The sequence below is a fragment of the Equus caballus genome, chromosome 4 (genome assembly GCF_041296265.1).
Source record: "Equus caballus isolate H_3958 breed thoroughbred chromosome 4, TB-T2T, whole genome shotgun sequence".
In the NCBI taxonomy this organism is placed as follows: Eukaryota; Metazoa; Chordata; class Mammalia; order Perissodactyla; family Equidae; genus Equus; species Equus caballus.
In genome coordinates, this window is record NC_091687.1 from 107828044 (window position 1) to 107841320 (window position 13277).

Below are 13277 nucleotides of genomic sequence, written 5' to 3' on the forward strand. Positions count from 1 at the left end.
TTCTTGTATGATTCGTGCTTTTAATGTTTTATCTAAGAAACTTTTGCCTACCTCAAGCTCACAAAGATTTCCTTCCGTGTTTTCTTTTAGACATGTTAAGATGTTAGGTTTTGCATTAGGGCCATGATCCATTTTGAGTTAATTTCTGTGATGATGTGAGTTAAGGATCAATGTTCATTTTTCCCATCGGGAGATCCAGTCGACCCAACACCGTTTGTTGGAAAATTGACCTTCTCCCAGCTTGGCAGCTTTGTCAAAAATCAAGTGACCATTTTTGTTAGATCTATTTCTAAACTCTATTCTTGTTCTTTTTAGGTTGTTCTAGGTCTTTTGCTTGTCCATATATATTTTAGAAACAGCTTGTCAATTTCTACAAAAATGTCTGCTGGTATTTCTAGCGCAAGTACATTGAGTCCAGAGATCAATTTGGGGAGAATTGACGTCTTAATAATATTGCTTTAGCTGCATCCCACAGATTTTGATATGTTGAGTTCTCATTTTCATTTAGCTCTATGTATTTTTATATTCGCTTTGAGACTTTCTCTTTGGATTATTTGGAAATAGATTGTTTAATTTCTAAGAATTTGAATAATTTTTTGTTGTCTTTCTATTACTGACACCAGGTTTGATTTCATTATAGTCAGACAATATACTCTCTATGATTTCCATTCTTGTAGTTTTTTTGAGGTTTGTTTTATGATCCAGGATATGGTCTGTCTTGGTGATTGCTCCCAGGGCACTTGCAAAAAATTTGTATTGTATTGTTAGGTGGAGTGTTTTATGTCTATCTATCTATCTATCTATCTATCTATCTATATATCTATACATAGATACATAGATATATCAATTAGAGCTTGTTGATTGATTGTATTGTTCAAGTCTTCTATATCCTTGCTGAGTTTTTGGCTAGGAGTTTTGTCAGTTGCTAAGAATGGGTGTTCAAGACACAAACTATAATTGTGGATTTGTCTATTTTTCCTTTCAACTCTCTCTGTTTTTGCCTCATGTATTTTGAGACTGTTTTGGGGTGGTTTTTGTTTTTTGTTTTTTTGGTGAGGAAGATTGGCCCTGAGCTAACATCTGTGCCAATCTTCCTCTATTTTTTTGTATGTGGGTTGCTGCCACAGCATTGCTTTGATGAGTGGTATAGGTCCGTGCCCAGGATCCAGACCCACGAACCCTAGGCCACTGAAGCAGAGTGTGCTGAACTTAACCACTACACCACCAGACCAGCCCCTTGAGACTTCTTTTTGATGTGTTCCTCTTTAGGATGGTTAAGTCTTACTGGTGGATTGATCCTTCTAGCACTATGTAATGTCTCTAGTAATTTTCTTTGCTCTGAAGTCTATTTTATCTGATATTAATATAGCCACTCTTGCTTTTTTGATTAACATTTACAAGATATATGTTTTTCTATTTTTTCACTTTCAACCTACCTATGTCACATTGAGGTAAGTTTCTTATAGACAGCATATTCTTGGAACATTTTTTCTTTCACTCTGTCAATCCATCTTTTTGGTCATTTGAGGAAGACTGGCCCTGAGCTAACATCTCTGGTCATCTTCCTCTGCTTTATATGTGGGATGCCTGCCACAGCATGGCTTGACAAGCAATGTGTAGATCTGCACCCGGGATCCAAACCAGCGAACCCGGGGCCACCAAAGCAGAATGAGAGAATTTAACCACTGTGCCACTGGGTGGGCCCTCAATCTCTGTTTTTAATTAGTGCATTTAGATCATTTGCATTTAATATAATTACTGATATGCTAGGGTTTAAGTCAGCCATTTTATTATTTGTTATTATTTTTTGTTTCCTATTTCTCATTCTTCTGTTTCTCTTTTTTACTTTCCTGTGAGTTACTTGGACATTTTTCAGAATTCCGTCTTGATTTATTTATCATGTTTTTTAATAGATTGCTTTGCGTAGTTTTATTAGTGGTTGCTCTAGGTATTACACGATACATATGTAACTTACTGCAGTCTACTTGAATCGATGTTTTGCCACTTCAAGTGTAAAAAGTAAAGTCGCTCAGCTTCCTCGATTCTCACAAATACTAGAATTATCTTAGGTGTTTCCTCTACATACATTGAGCACACCTTCAGGTGGTGTTATAATTTTTGCTTCAACCACCAAATATGATTTAAGAAACTCATGAAAAGGACAGTCTATTCTATTTACCCCTATTTTTACCCATTTTGAGGTTCTTCTTTCTTTTCTGAAATTCCAAGCCTTCTTCTGACATCATTTTCTTTTTGTTTAGAGAAATTTCTTTTCCAATTATTTAAGGGTGGGTTTGCTAGTTACAAATTCTTAGTTTTTCTTCATCTGAGAGTATCTTTATTTTCTCATAATTCCTGAAGGATATTTTTGCTGGATATAGAATTTGCTGTTGCCAAGCTCTTTTCTTTCCACACATGAAAATGTTCAGCTGCTTCTTTCTCTTCTGTGTGGTTCCAGATGAGAAATACACGGTGATCCAAACTGTCCCTTTGTGAGTAGTGCATCATTTCTTCTTTGTCTTCAGTTTTCAGAAGTCTAGTTACAATGTGCCTTGACATGGATTTCTTTGGTTTATCTTATTTGGGGGGTTTGCTCAGGCTCTTGACTCTGTAGATGTCCATCTTTCGCTAAATTCAGGCAGTTTTCAGCCATTATTTCTTAGAGTACTTTTTCAGTCCCACTCTCTCTCCTGTCCTCTGGGACTCCAACAATATGAAAATTAGCTCTTTTGTTGTTAGTGCTCAGGTCCCTGTGACTCTCCTCATTTTTTTTTTTTTAAACACATCTTTTTTTTTTTTTCATAAATTGAAATTCCGGTGAGTTAATTAGGAGCCTGGTCTGAGGACTATAGCCCAGGGCCTTCCTTCCCCAAAGAAGGAAGGGCACGAAAGAAGAGGAGTGTACAGAGTGGTTATATACCATCATAAAACACAGCTTTTTTAATGTCTGTTTTTTTCTTTTAAAGATTTTATTTTTCCTTTTTCTCCCAAAGTCCGTTGGTACATAGTTGTGTATTTTTAGTTGTGGGTCTTTCTAGTTGTGGCATATGGGACGCCGCCTCAGCATGACCTGCTGAGCGGTGCCATGTCCACGCCCAGGATTTGAACCTGTAAACCCTGGGCCACCGCAGCAGTGCACGCAAGCTTAACCACTCGGCCATGGGGCCAGCCCCTCTTCATTTTTTTTCAGTCTGTTTTCTCTGTTGTTCTATTAGGTGGATCTTATTGATCTGTCATTGCCACTCCACTGTTAAGCCCATTCGGGGAGTTTTTTATTTAGACTATGATATTTTTTAGTTCTATAATTTCCATTTGGCTCTTTTTTAAAACAAAAAATAAATTCTCTCTCTTTGTTGAGATTTTTTCCCTTTTTTTTCATTTGTTTCCAAGCATTTTGTGATGGCTGCTTCAACATACTAGTCAGATCATTCTGAGCTCTGATTCATCTTAGTGTTGGTGTCTGTTGTCTTTTTCATTCAATTTGAGATCTCTTTGGTTCTTGGTATGACAAGCGATTTTTGATTGTATCCCTGGCACTTTGAATGTTATGAAACTCTGGGTCGTACTTAAGCTTCTCCTTTAGGAGGCTGTCCGCTGTTAAGAGGCAGCACAAGGGCAGGGTAGGTAAGTATGTTTGGCTTCCTGCTGGGCCTGTCAACTCCACCCCAGCAACCACGGGGCGTGTACACCGCCTCACTGTAATGGTGGAGTGGAAGTTCAGCTCCCGCTCTGGTGAAATGGAGCACTGGTTGGCATGACATTGTTGTCTCTGAGTTCACTTCCCAGTGGGCCTCCCTGACACCAGGGTTAGGTGACAGGGGAAGCAGAGTGTCAACCATCCTGCCTCACACAACTGGCTTCTCTCTTCTTGCCACCAGGTGGGGGTGGAGGTTCAGCTCTCCACTGGGCCCCCCAGACATGAGGGGCAGGAGGGACACGGACTAGTGATCACCATCTAGTTAGGGTTTGTTACTGCCAGGTGGGGTTGGAGGCTCAGCATGCCACGGACATGATAGTACCTTGGGGAGAATCTGGGCACCACCTGCGCCCACAGGGCAGGCTTATGGAGGACTGCTCAGCTTGCCCACACTGTCGGGTAGTCGGAGCACTGCCTTCTTCTGCCAGGAAGAGGGATCGAAGGGTAGGTTCTGCTCAGCACCACCAGCGCCACTGGGTGGGGAGAGGAGCGCTGCTTGCTGCCCCCTTGGGGTGTGGAGGAAGACCCCATCCTTGCCCCCACCCACACTGCAGGGAGCGCTGTGGTTATCCCATTGGTGCTTGACTAGAGTAGGCTGCCGAAGGTTTTCTGGGTTGGGACTCCCTTTCCTGGCCCCGTGGCTAGTGGGAACAGGCTTGTCTTGGAGCTTTTTTGCATGCGCCTACTGGTGGTTCCCCTGGGAGGCTTCCAGAGCCGCCTGTCCGGGATTTATGGGAGGCAATGGGGAAGTCAGGAGCTCACCATGTCCTTCCTCAGGTCCTGAGGCTCCGAGGCAGTCTGCCTCCTTCCTTCCACCTTTCAGAGCCCTCCCATGCTTATCTGTGTGTTATGTCCAGGACTTCTTAGGTGTTAAGACAGAGGACCTAGGGGAAATGGGACTACTGCTTCTTGCTGGGGATCCCCTTTGTAGATAATACAGCCTTTTGTGTCAATTTTGGAAAACACTCCTTGGCATTGGAAAAGAAAGTCTATTCTCTCGAAAACAAAGCACAATATAAATCCCCTAAGGAAACTTAACTAATCACATTATTCGAGTTCTTTCTAACTTTTCTTTGATTCAGAATTGTTCTTAAAATAGTCCGTTACTCTTTATTTGTAGCAGCGTATACTGATATTCCTAACCATTTTTCTTTAAGTATTTTATTGCAACTTTATTTGGCGTCTACAAGCTCACAACTGTTAAATATGTATTGTGACATTCTTTTTAAATTAATTAATTAATTCTCTTCAGCACCAATAGTCTAGTTTTTATCTGTCACCATACACATGTGCCCCTTTACCCCTTTCATTGTCTTCCCACGCCCTTTTCTTCTGGTAGCCACTAATCTGTTCTCCTTATCTATGTATGTGTTTATTTATCTTCCACACATGAGTGAAATCATATTTGTATTTGTATTTGACTTATTCTTAATGTGAGTATAAAATGAATTTCTGGATGCTCCTTTTGATGAACTCTATACTTTTTAAAATGATATTTTGACTCCTGTATTCTTTGACCATTCTTTCACTTTTACCCATTTTAGTTCGTTCTGTTTATCTTTTGTGATTACATTTTGTTTTTTTATTGCTATCTGAGTTTTTATCTCTTAATAGGAAATCTACCGCCACCTCATTTATTGTTCTGCCTGATATGTTTGAGACACCCTCTGTCATCTTGTCTATTCTCTCCCATGGAAATTTGAGAGAGGGGTTTCGTTCTCTCACTTTCCCCAAATCCCTCAATTACAATGATTTCGCAGGACGGTTGTGACTCATGACGGGACCAAGGAGGCTGAGTGCTTCCTTCCCCGGAGAGACTCAGCAACTGGAGACTAGCTCGTTGTTCATGCTGTGCTAAGGAACCTCTTTGATTTATGTTAACACTTTGATTTTAAGCTTGTCATCTGGGGATAGTTTCGTTTCCAAAAAAGTAACTCGGATTCATTATAAAAGAAGTGAATTCAGGATTTAGTTGTTCTTAGTGTCCTTCATCAAAGCGATGGTAGTAAATCTATACTTACCTGACTCTAATTACCTTTTCTTGCAGATAAGAATGTTAACTATTCAGACACAGAAGTTCTTCGGAAATTTTCAAGATATGGATTTAATGCCATGATCAGTCAAAGGTTGGGCAACGAGAGAGAGGTGCCAGACACTAGGAACAAAATGTATGTTCCTCTTAATTTTTTTATATTGAGATATAATTGACATATAATATTGTATTAGTTTCAAGAGTACAATGAAGTTATTTGATATTTGTATATATTGTAAAATGATCACCACCATAAGTCTAGATAACTTTTGTCAACTTTTGTCACCATAGATAGTTAGAAAATAAGTTTTTTCTTGTGATGAGAAATTTTAAGATGTACTTTCTTAGCAACTTTCAAGTATGCAATAGGGTATTATTAACTACAGTCACCATGCTGTACATTACATCCCCATGATTTATTTATTTTATAACAGGAAGTTTTACCTTTTGACCCCCTTACCCACTTCACCCACCCCCTACCTCTGGCAACCACCAATCTGTTCTCTGTATCTATGAGCTGGGTTTTTTGGTTATTTTTAGATTCCACATGTAAGCGAGATCACACACTATTTGTCTTTCTCTGTTTGACTTATTTCACTTAGCACAATGCCCTCAAAGTCCATCCATGTTGTTGCAAATGACAAGATTTCCTTCTTTTTTATAACTAAAGAATAATCCATTGTGTATATTTATATATGTACTACATCTTCTCTATCCCCGCATCCAGTGATGGACTCTTAGGTTGTTTCCATGTCTTGGCCATTGTGATAACGCTGCAATGAACACAGGGGTGCAGATATCTTTTTGGGTTAGTGTTTTTATTTTCTTCCGATAAATACCTAGGAGTGGAATTGCTGGGTCATATGGTAGCTCTATTTTTAATTTTTTGAGGAACCTCCATATGAATTTCCATAACAGGTGCACCAATTTATATTCCCACCAACAGTGCACAAGGGGTCCCTTTTCTCCACATCCTCACCAACACTTGTTATCTCGTCTTTTTGCTAATAGCCATTCTGACAGGTATGAGGTGCTATCTCATTGGGGTTTTGATTTGCATTTCCCTGATGATTAGTGATGTTGAGCACCTTTTCATGTACCAGTTGGTCATCTGTATGTCTTCCTTGGAAAAATATCTCTTCAGATCTTCTGCCCATTTTTTGATTAACTGTTTGGGTTTTTTTGTTTGCTTGTTTGTTTTGCTATTGAGTTGTATGAGTTCTTTATATATTTTAGATATTAACCCCTATTCAGTAGGTTGCCTTTTCATTTTGTTAATGGTTTCTTTTGCTCTGCGGAAGCTTTTTAGTTTGATGTAGTCCCACTTTTTTATTTCTGCTTTTGTTGCCTTTGTTTTTGGTGCCAAATCCAAAAACCCATTGTCATTTTAACTACTAGGAATAATTACTACTATCTGGAGTCCAAGCAGATTTTCAGGCATTATTCTAATAATTGTATTATTCCAGCACATGGAATTTCCATTTCAGCTTTGCTGTACTTTAAAGTTCATATGACTTTTTTCACTAGCTATAGAAATATTCAATACAGATCTTTGAAGAGGAGATTTTTTTATGTTGCTTGGTCTTCTAATTTAATTTTTTATTTCTTTTTTTTTTTTAAGATTTTATTTTTTCCTTTTTCTCCCCAAAGCCCCCCAGTACATAGTTGTATATTCTTCGTTGTGGGTCCTTCTAGTTGTGGCATGTGGGATGCTGCCTCAGCGTGGTTTGATGAGCAGTGCCATGTCCGCGCCCAGGATTCGAACCAACGAAACACTGGGCCACCTGCAGCGGAGTGTGTGAACTTAACCACTCGGCCATGGGGCCAGCCCCTAATTTTTTATTTCTTAACTTTCCAATTTTTAAATAATTTCCGACTTACAAAATTGTTGCACAAATATTTCAAAGAATTGCTATATAGCTTTTTTTTAGATTCCCCAAAAGTTAATATCTTCCATACCCTTAGAACCAGAACAATGAACAAAATCAGGAAATTAGCATTTATACAATACATAGCTAAGCTACAGACATTATTCAAATGTTTATAGTTGCCCCACTAGTGTCCTTTTTCTGGAAGGATCCAACACAGGACCACAGGTTGCCTGCAGTGTTCCTGTCCCCTTAGTTTCCTTTCATCTGAAACAGTTCCTAGGTCTTTATCTTTCACAATTGTGGCACTTTTGAAAAAAAATCTAACCAGTTATTTTCTAAAATGTTCCTCAATTTGAGTTCAATGTTTCCTCATGACCAAATTCAGGTCATGCTTTTTTGGTAAGAATACCATAGAAGTGTGATGTTGTGTCCTTCTCAGAGCATCATATTAGGAGGCACATGATGTCCATTTGTCTCATTACTGGTGGTGAAATTGTTTTTATTTTTTTAAAGATTTTATTTTTCCTTTTTCTCCCCAAAGCCCCCTGGTACATAGTTGTATATTTTCAGTTGTGGGTCCTTCCCGTTGTGGCATGTGGGAGGCTGCCTCAGCATGGCTTGATGAGCAGTGCCATATCTGCGCCCAGGATCCGAATGGGCGAAACCCTGGTCTGCCGCAGCGGAGCGCACGGGCTTAACCACTCGGCCACAGGGCTGGCCCCCTCATGAAATTACTTTTGATCACTTAATTAAAACAGCAGCTGTCAAATTTCTGCACTGTAAAATTACTATATGTCCTTTTGTAATTAATAAGTGTGCAGATTTCTTTTAAATTTAGTTACAGAAAACCTGAAAAATATTTAAAAAGTACAAAAGGGGAAAGTAAAAATACCCACAATCCTACTGCCTTTTCTTGTGTGTTAAGGCATAAAGAATAACCTATCTTCCCCCAACCCAATACAGAGAGACCATCATTGTCGATATTTTAGTGTATATCCTTCCAGAATTTGTAGACGCATGCACGTATTTATAAGCAAATAGTGAACATACAATATAATCATATACATTTTATGAAAATGGGCTTTACCTTGAATACTGTTCTACAACGTACTTATTTCACTTAACGCATCATGGAGAACTTTTTCAAAGCATTACATATAAAATTTGCCTCATAATTTTAACAGCTGAGAGCAGTTGTCCATTGTATAAATGTACCATTTCCCTGGGGGAGAAATCCCGCTTCAAATTTTTCAACTTTTCAAAGATGAATATACACATATTTTAAGCACTCATGTCAATATTTCCGGAGGAAAGATTTCTGGAATGAGATTTTTCAGTCATAGGGTTTAACATAGATAGTTTTTGTCTTCTAGAATTTTATATAAATGAAATCTACGCAACATAATTGTTTTGAAATTCAGTCATGTTGTTGCAAGGAGTTCATTCCTTTTTATGGCTGAGTAGTACTCCCTTGTATAGATATACTATGATTGGTTTACCCATTCACCTGTGGATAGATCGTTTCCAGTTTTTGTCTATTACAAATAAAGCTGGTATGAATATTCTTATACCAGTTTTGTACAGACAAATGCTTTTTTCTTCTTGTGTAAATATTTAAAAGTGGAATGGCTAGATCTTGGGGTATATATTTAACTTTTTAAGAAACCCACTTTTCCAAAAAACTTTTTATTTTGCTTTTGCCTAACCCAAGATCAAAAAGATTTCTCCATTGGATTTTCTATGTAGACGGCTATGTCATCTGCAAATAAAGATACTTTCACTTCTTCCTTTCCAATCTGGATGTTTTTCTTTTTCTTAGCTTATTGCACTGACTAAAACCTCCAATTCAACGTTGAATAGGTGTGGTAAAAATGGACAACCTTACTGTGGTTTTGATCCTAACACCCAGTCTTTCACCAGTAAATATGATGCTATCTATAGATTTTTTCATAAATGTTCTTTTTCAGACTGAGGAAATTCCCTTCTGCTTCTAGTTTGCCAAGAGTTTTTCATCAGAAATGGATGTTCAATTTTGTCACGTCTTTTTCTGTATATACTAGATAATAGTATGGGTTTTCTTCTTTAGTGTTTAAAGGTTGTGAATTACATTGATTCACTTTCTAATGTTAAACCAATCTTATATGTCTTGGATATCCCCCACTAGGTCACGCTGCATTATCCTTTTTAATATTGTTGAATTTGATTTGCTGAATTTTATATTAGTGTTTATGAGGGCTATCAGTCTGCGTTTTTGTTTAATGTCCTTGTCTGGTTTTGTTATCAAAGTAACGTTGGCCTTGTAGAATGAGTTGGGAATTATTCCTTCAATACTTAATTTTTTTTTTTAAACAGTGACACCTGAGCTAACATCTGTTGCCAATCTTTTTTTCTTTCTTCCTCCCCAAAGCCCCCCAGCACATAGCTGTACATTTTAGCTGTGGGTCCCTCTAGCTGTGGCATGTGGGATGCTGCCACCCCAGCATGGCCTGATGAGCAGTGCCATGTCAGCGCCCAGGATCCAAACCAGCGAAACTGCGGGCTGCCGAAGCAGAGCGTGCGCACCTAACCACTCCGCCACGGGCAGCCCGCCGTTAATTTTTTAATGTCTGTGGTTGACTTCTGATCATACTGAGGACATTTCTTTCTGTTCTTTCACTCGAAGTTTTCTCCCTTATTTATTTTATTAGCATTCCTTTTCCTTTTCTTTCTTTAAAAATAATTCCATTCTTGGGTGTGTCACATGAATGCCAGAGGATTCTGGCAGAGCAACAGGATTGCTCTGTTGGAGGGGAAGTCCACTTTTGGCATGTGCACTGACTGGCCAAAGCTACATCAACTGGGAGTGGGTTAATTTTGATTTGGGATTTTATTTTAATCAGAAATTACTGCTAAGTTTTATCAAATGATTTCTCAGGACTGAATCAACCATCCTATGAATTTCCTCCTTCAAATTGTTGTTATCTTATGTTGAGCCATCCTTACATTCCTGAAATAAACTGACCTTAGTTATACTATTCTTTTAAAATGCAGCTGTATTTGACTTGCTTTAATTGTTTTGATCTGTATAAATGAGATTAGTCTGTATCAATGTTTCTCAAATTGAGATCCATGTACATATTCTCAGAGGTCTACAAATTCTCCATGAGAATTTTAAAATTTTCTGTTCCCATTTTTATGTAATATTTAAAAGTTAACATATGTATATACAGGATGACAACCTTACTACAGCCACTCAGTTTCAGTAGGTAATGAGAAAGAACAGTGGCAGACAATAGATGAATGACATAAATGATGTCAAACAGAGGTGGACCTAATACACAAATTGTGTAAGTTATGCCAAATTACTTTATAGCACGTTGTACCGATAAAGTCTTTTTTACGATATTTCCAATACAAAAAAAGTGCTGGGGGAGTTGAGCAGTCACATAATACATAGTAGTACGGTCCGGTCAGATTGAACGAAACTTTCCTGTAACAGGTAGTACAGAGGGTGTAAGTGGTGATTCATTTCAGTGAAACACAACCCAAAATTAAAATTAGTCTATTAATTTGAATTTAACTGTTTTTAGCTGTATTTCACTATTTTTACTGTTTTATTTATAGCTGTGTAAGAGCTTATAAACACAAAGATATTCTACCTAATTTTTTGTTTATGCATATTTAGGAGCTATGAAAGTAATTTAAAACAACTCTGGAAGTTGAGATCTTATTTTCTCTTCAAAAGAAGTCTATGCATGACTCAAGTTTAAGAAACCCTGGCTCGTGTTCTTCTTTTTTGTGCTACTTTATCAGATTTTGACATCAATTTATATAGCTTCATAAAATGAATTCAGATGTTTTCCGTATATCTCTATGCTCTAAAATTCTTGAAATAATATAATTATCTATTCTCTACGTTGAAATAGAACTTCTGAGTCACTGGTCCATTTTCTAGTGGCAGACATTGAAAAATTTTATTTCCTTCAAGGTTATTTATTGTGCTGCTCAGGCTTTCTACTTCTAGGGTCTATTTAGGATATTCTATTTCAATAAAAATCCATTTCACCTATTTTTCAAGGGTCTTAGCATAAAATTACTCATCCTAATTTCGTAATTCTTTTTATCTTCTCTGGTCTGACAAATAAAAATGACAAGCAATAGGATACATTGGAGTATATGAGGAAGCCATTTGATATAAACCTAATTCGGCCTGACTTTGTTTTTCCAAAAGGGCCTGACTGTGGCCATTGAGCATGCATTGTATATCTGCTTAGACATTTTGAGATAAAGGTGCAACTTCCCTCCCCCTCCCAACGTTGGCATCTCCTTAAAGATTAAGCATCTTTCTTTAGGCTGGGAACTGATTGCAGCGCTCATCTGTGACCGCCCAGCCCGAGGCAACAGATCTGCCACCCTGCAGGGTTCACTGAGACAGCAGACCTATCCGCTGTTTCCATCAATCACTGTACTGACAGAGCAGCCTCGTGACTATTGTAAAAGGGACATTTCAATCATATGTGAAACATACTCTTTGAGGGTATATAACCACCCTGTATACCCCCACCTCTTTGGAGTGCTCTGTTCCTTTGTGGAAAGACTCTCCCGGGTTATAATCCTCAGATTTAAGCTCAGAATAAACTCACCCAAGTTTTCATTTATAGATTGGTTATGGATTATTTTCATCGACAGGTCTGATACTTTCTTTCTCGTTGTTATTGTTGTACATTTTCCCTCTTTCTGTCTTAAGCTTGTTGAGGGTTGGTCTATATTAGTCGTCCTTCAAAAAATCAACTTTTGGTTATATGTATCATTTCTGCTTTTGTCGTCTTCAAATTCATTAATTTCTAGCTACCTTTATTGGATCTTAGCTCTTTCTTTTGGTTCTTTTTGTTGTCTTTTTATCAGTGTTTAAGGTTAAATAGTTTATTTTTCCTCTTTCTTGCATAATAACAGTACATTTATAAGTATTCATTTTATTCTGATTAGGATTTTAGCCATATACCTTAAGTTTTAACATAGTGTGTTTTTATCTTGATTAATCTTTAATTTGCAATTTTTAATTTCCTCTTTGATCCAAGAATTATTTAGAAAAGTGGATTTTTTAAGATCAGATTTAAACAAATGAATAACTGCTTACAAATTAGTTTATCGTCTATCACCATGTTTTTCTAAAATGCTTGAAAGATTGTCATTTTGTCATTTTAAGTAATGCCCCTCCCCACTAGACCCTTCCAACTTAAAGTGTGGTCTGGGGCCAGCAGCACGGCAGCCCCCGGGGGCTGGTTAGCCATGCGGAATCCCAGGCTCTAGCCTAGACATACTGAATCAGAATCTGCATCTAACAAGAAGCCCAGGGGGTATTTATGCACATTAAAATTTAACATCCTTCTATTGGTTTGGTAGGGCTGTTGTAACAAAGCACCATACACTAGGGGGCTCAAAGAGAAATGTATTCTCTCCCGCTTCTGGAGGCTACAGGTTGGAGACCAAGGTACTGGCAGGGTCGGTGGTTCCGAGGGCTGTGAGGGAAGATGTGTTCCAGGCCCTCTCCCTGGCTTGTACACGGCCGTCTTCTCCCTGTGTCTCTTCATATCGTCTTCCCTCTGGGGCTGTCCATCCTGGGTCCTAATTTTCCTTTTTATAGGGACACCAGTCTTACTGGATGAGAGCCACTCTAATGACGTCTCATTCGTTACAT

At 38.2% G+C, this 13277-nt stretch overlaps 1 protein-coding gene across 1 annotated transcript in view; it reads left to right on the plus strand.

The window, feature by feature from the left end:
• The window catches only part of GALNTL5 (polypeptide N-acetylgalactosaminyltransferase like 5), a 65094-nt gene that overhangs the window by 13731 nt on the left and 38086 nt on the right, over positions 1 to 13277 (plus strand). The window contains exon 4 of the mRNA XM_014739404.3: positions 5745 to 5865. Coding sequence (XP_014594890.2) covers positions 5745 to 5865 — 121 coding nt within the window. The remainder of the gene's footprint in view (positions 1 to 5744; positions 5866 to 13277) is intronic.